At 53.4% G+C, this 3,953-nt stretch overlaps 1 protein-coding gene across 1 annotated transcript; it reads right to left on the reverse strand.

The window, feature by feature from the left end:
- Positions 1–1,953: 1,953 nt before the first annotated feature.
- On the reverse strand, positions 1,954–3,509 carry Gh1 (growth hormone 1). The gene is made up of 5 exons (XM_055592479.1): positions 3,455–3,509; positions 3,125–3,285; positions 2,802–2,918; positions 2,479–2,640; positions 1,954–2,259 (listed from the first exon to the last, which is right to left on the reverse strand). The coding sequence occupies exons 1-5, from the start codon at positions 3,468–3,470 to the stop codon at positions 2,059–2,061; spliced, it is 657 nt and encodes a 218-aa protein (XP_055448454.1). The 5' UTR covers positions 3,471–3,509; the 3' UTR covers positions 1,954–2,058.
- Between the last annotated feature and the right edge of the window lie 444 nt (positions 3,510–3,953).

Here is a 3,953-nt window from a genome sequence, read left to right on the forward strand (position 1 = left end):
GGTAGGAAAGCAGGTTAGAAGGGAAAGGGGGTATAGACCTCTTTAAACTTAGCTCTGGCTGGTTAGGGTCGTCAGGATAGCCGCAAACGCAGCAGAGCCGCCTTCTTTCTCTGTCCGTCTCCTTGAAGTTCCCTCGAAGCACCTTCCTTTCTCTGGGCTCTGATATTTATACTCTCCCAGAGTCCTTGGAGTTCCACTAACTCCAGCTGCCAAGGACCACACCCCTCTCTGAGCCCAAGAGGCTGTTACCAGCTGGCATAGACCACGCCCCACACAAGGCAATTATCAGCTGTGGCCAAACTAAAGCAGCCCAATAGCCCACACTTGGGATTAAAATCAAAAAAACATGTTTACATAACACAACTGACTTTTCCAAGAAACCGAAACTTCTGCTACACCCCAGCTTCAATCAAAATAGTTTAATGGAGTTGTCTTGGGTCTTTTAGCCTAGAGAAGGCTAAGGTACAGCATTGTCCCCCTGAATCTGAATCCAGCTGCCACCCGTGTTTGACACCGAAAAGATCAAAGTCATCTACCTGAGGGGCATTGGCGGTACAGCCAAACAAACAAACAAAAGCCCCACAACTTGGCCATGACAGAACAACTGTGGTTGCAGGGTCTGAGGGTCACAGCAGAGTCACTTCTACACAGAAAGGCCCTGCTTAGGTCATTTAAAATGTTTCCCGTATGTATTCGCGTCTAATGTTCGAAACTGAATGTCTTGTATATGTCTGGATGTCCCCACCTCAGACTCTTTTAGAGACTATTCCTCCGTGGTGAATGGTGACAGGGTCAGAGCCCACTTTAGCTTGGCCCTCAGTTCTTCAGGTTACACAGGTCCCCACCATTCTACCATTGTCTCTCTCCCTGACAGGGGAGCCTGCGTTGTCTCTCTCCCTGACAGGGGAGCCTGGGGTCAGTTGTGTTTTATCCCCGCCCAGCGAGCTTTCATCACTTCTGCGTTTATCCGATACCTATTTGGATACGTGTGTGCGCATGTTTGTATGTTCCTGTGTGTGCAGGACACACGTGTGTTTGTGCTTGTGTGGGCAAGGGGACAACTGCAGATGTCATTCCTCAGGCATCTTACTTTTTGAGATTGAGTCTCTCCCTGGCCTGGAACTCACAGCGTGAGCAGGGGTTCTGGCTGTTCCTGCCTCCCGGAGTTCCAACCTCATGCCCTCACACCCAGGTTTGTGTTGTTTCGTTTCTAATGTGGGTTCTGGACATTGAACCCAAGCCCTCATGCTCTCGAGTGCGTATCTTACCAACCAAGCCATCCCTCAGCTTCTGCCTGGTACCCGCTGGGATCACTGCTGCTATCTAGGCACCTCTCTTCCCTGCCCCTTACCCTAATTCAGAGCTTAAGCCTGCTGCTTCTGGTTGGTTCAAACCCATTTGCTTTGTTTTGTGTAAGACAAAGCCTTGCTATATAGACTAAGATATCCTATATCTCACTATGTAGACTAGGCTAGCCTCAAACTCACAGCAATCCTCCTGTCTCAGCCTCTTAACTGCTGGGATTACAGGTGTGTGCCACCAGGCCTGGCTTCCAAACTCATTTTTGAACTGCCTCCATTTCCAAGGGATAGGTGATACAAATGAAAACCCATCTTAAAATTTAGGTGCAACAGTAATTCTATAACTTTACTCATGATTTTTCTCATGAAGACGTTTTTCCTTCTGCATTTCCTAATCTTGGGGACGGAGGGCTGTTTGGTCTTCCTGATTCTGGTTAGAGAAGGGAGGAAAGCCCCTGAGTGCTTTATGGGCGTGCCCTAAGGCCTTGTTGGCTTTGGACTGCTCAGAGAGCTGGGATTTTGACCACTGTAATGGAGAAAGTAAAGGGCTGCTCTTGTAGCAGCCTGCGGGATCCTTGCAGGACTCCTTGATGCATCCTGACAACCCCTCCCCCATCCCATAATAGAAAAACATCTAGCCAAGCAATGTGATGCATCTTAATTTTATTAGGACCAAGCATAGGGGTGGCAGTTGCCTGGGCGTAGGGAAGAGTACTGGGGGAAGAGTACAGCAGACGCGCTGCAGCATGCGGTGCGGCTAGAAGGCACAGCTGCTCTCCACGAAGCGGCGACACTTCATGACCCGCAGGTAGGTCTCGGCCTTGTGCAGGTCCTTCTTGAAGCAGGAGAGCAGCCCGTAGTTTTTGAGCAGGGCATCATCGCTGCGCATGTTGGTGTCAAACTTGTCGTAGGTCTGCTTGAGGAGCTGCCCAACTCGGGGACTACCCCCTTCCAGCTCCTGCAGTGGGAAGGAAGGGCAGGGGAGGCAAAGGAGTCTTGGGAGCTGTGTCCTCCCCGACTCCAGGACCTGGGCTTCATAAGGGGAAGTGAGTAAGAGGCCTTTTCAAGAGTCTAATAAACCGAGAATAGCAGTGAGCCCCCAGCTGGGCTCCAAGTAGAGGCAAAGGGCAGTGCCACGCCCCCCTCCCCGGGCTGAGGACCCCAGCGCCATCCTCACCTGCATCAGAGCCTGGATGCCCTCTTCCAGGTCCTTCAGTTTCTCATAGACACGGTCGGAGGTGCCGAACATCAGGCTGTTGGTGAAGATCCTGCTGAGGAGCTGCACGGGCCCCAGCCACGACTGGATGAGCAGCAGCGAGAAGCGAAGCAGTTCCATGTCCTGAGGGAAAGAGGCTGGGTGCAGGGTATGACCTAGGGCCTTGGGACTCCCAGGCGGCCCCAGCGTCAAGGAGAAGGTGGTCCCTGACCTGGGACACAGATAGGGTTGCTTGGTGGGGGGAAGAGAGGATTTGTGCAGACAAAGCCCTGGTGGCCACTCACGGTTCTCTGTTGAGCCTCCTCCTTGCCTGTGGGGGCTGGGATGGTCTCCGAGAAGCAGAATGCAGCCTGGGCATTCTGGATGGAATAGCGCTGTCCCTCGGGGATGTAGGCACGCTCCTGGAGGAAGAGCAGTCGCTGAGGGACCAGCTTGTGGCTCGCCATCACCACTACCTTATGGAGGGCCCAGCCAGTTTCTGCTCATCTCACGCCATTGGCTTAAGATCTCTGACCCCCCAGTTTTCTTCCATGACTTCCCATGGGCAGGCAGGGGTGTTGGTGGGTGGGGGACCTGCTCCTTGCTGCTTCCACAGTCAGGTACTCACAAACTCTTTGTAGGTGTCAGCGGCCAGCTGGTGCAGGTGCTGGGCTCGGAGAACGGCATTGGCAAACAGACTGGACAGGGGCATGGTGGGGAAAGCCCCAGCCTCCTGAGGCCAGAGCAGGCAGAGCAGGGCGAAGGTGAGGAGCCAGGAGGTCCGAGCGTCTAGAGAGAGAGCCAGGAGAACAACAGCCAATCTCTTCCAGTCCCCAAGGGACCCAGAGTGTCCCCAGCATGGGCAGAAGTTGGGCTGCGCCCAGATTAGAAGCCTCAACTCCACCTTCAGGAGGGCCCTTGGGTCCCTACCACACCCATCGGGTTGGGGTATACTCACCTGAAGCCATTGCCATGCAGTGATCTGTCCGAAGGACCCTGAGCAGTTTGGGATCCGGGGTGTAGGATCCCGGACTTGCCGGCTCCTTTTATACCCTACCTGTTTTCTTCCACCCCAAGGCCTCTGCCTTTTCCCCTATCCATGTATTCATGGGGCTGGGGCCACCGACAGCTTGTGCTGATGGATAATTTAGGAGCTCCTCCCACTCACTGTGTTCCCACTCCTCTCCTGTGGTCATGTCCCTGAGCTTATCTTTCTATCGCCACCTTTGCCAGGCTTATGAGCATCGGTTATGCAAGATCTCAGCCTCAGAGACCACCCAGTGTGTCCTTTTGAGAGTATCCTGAGTCCAGGGGCAGGATGCTCCAGCAGGGTGCTATTTGTTCACTGGGACCCGGGGCAATAGAGCCCTTCCAAGGAGGTGTTGTCCCCATGGATATTTCTTTTCAAATTGTGTGTGTGTGTGTGTGTGTGTGTGTGTGTGTGTGTGTGTGTGTGT

This window comes from Psammomys obesus, unplaced genomic scaffold (genome assembly GCF_907164565.1).
Source record: "Psammomys obesus unplaced genomic scaffold, mPsaObe1.curated_primary_1811, whole genome shotgun sequence".
In the NCBI taxonomy this organism is placed as follows: Eukaryota; Metazoa; Chordata; class Mammalia; order Rodentia; family Muridae; genus Psammomys; species Psammomys obesus.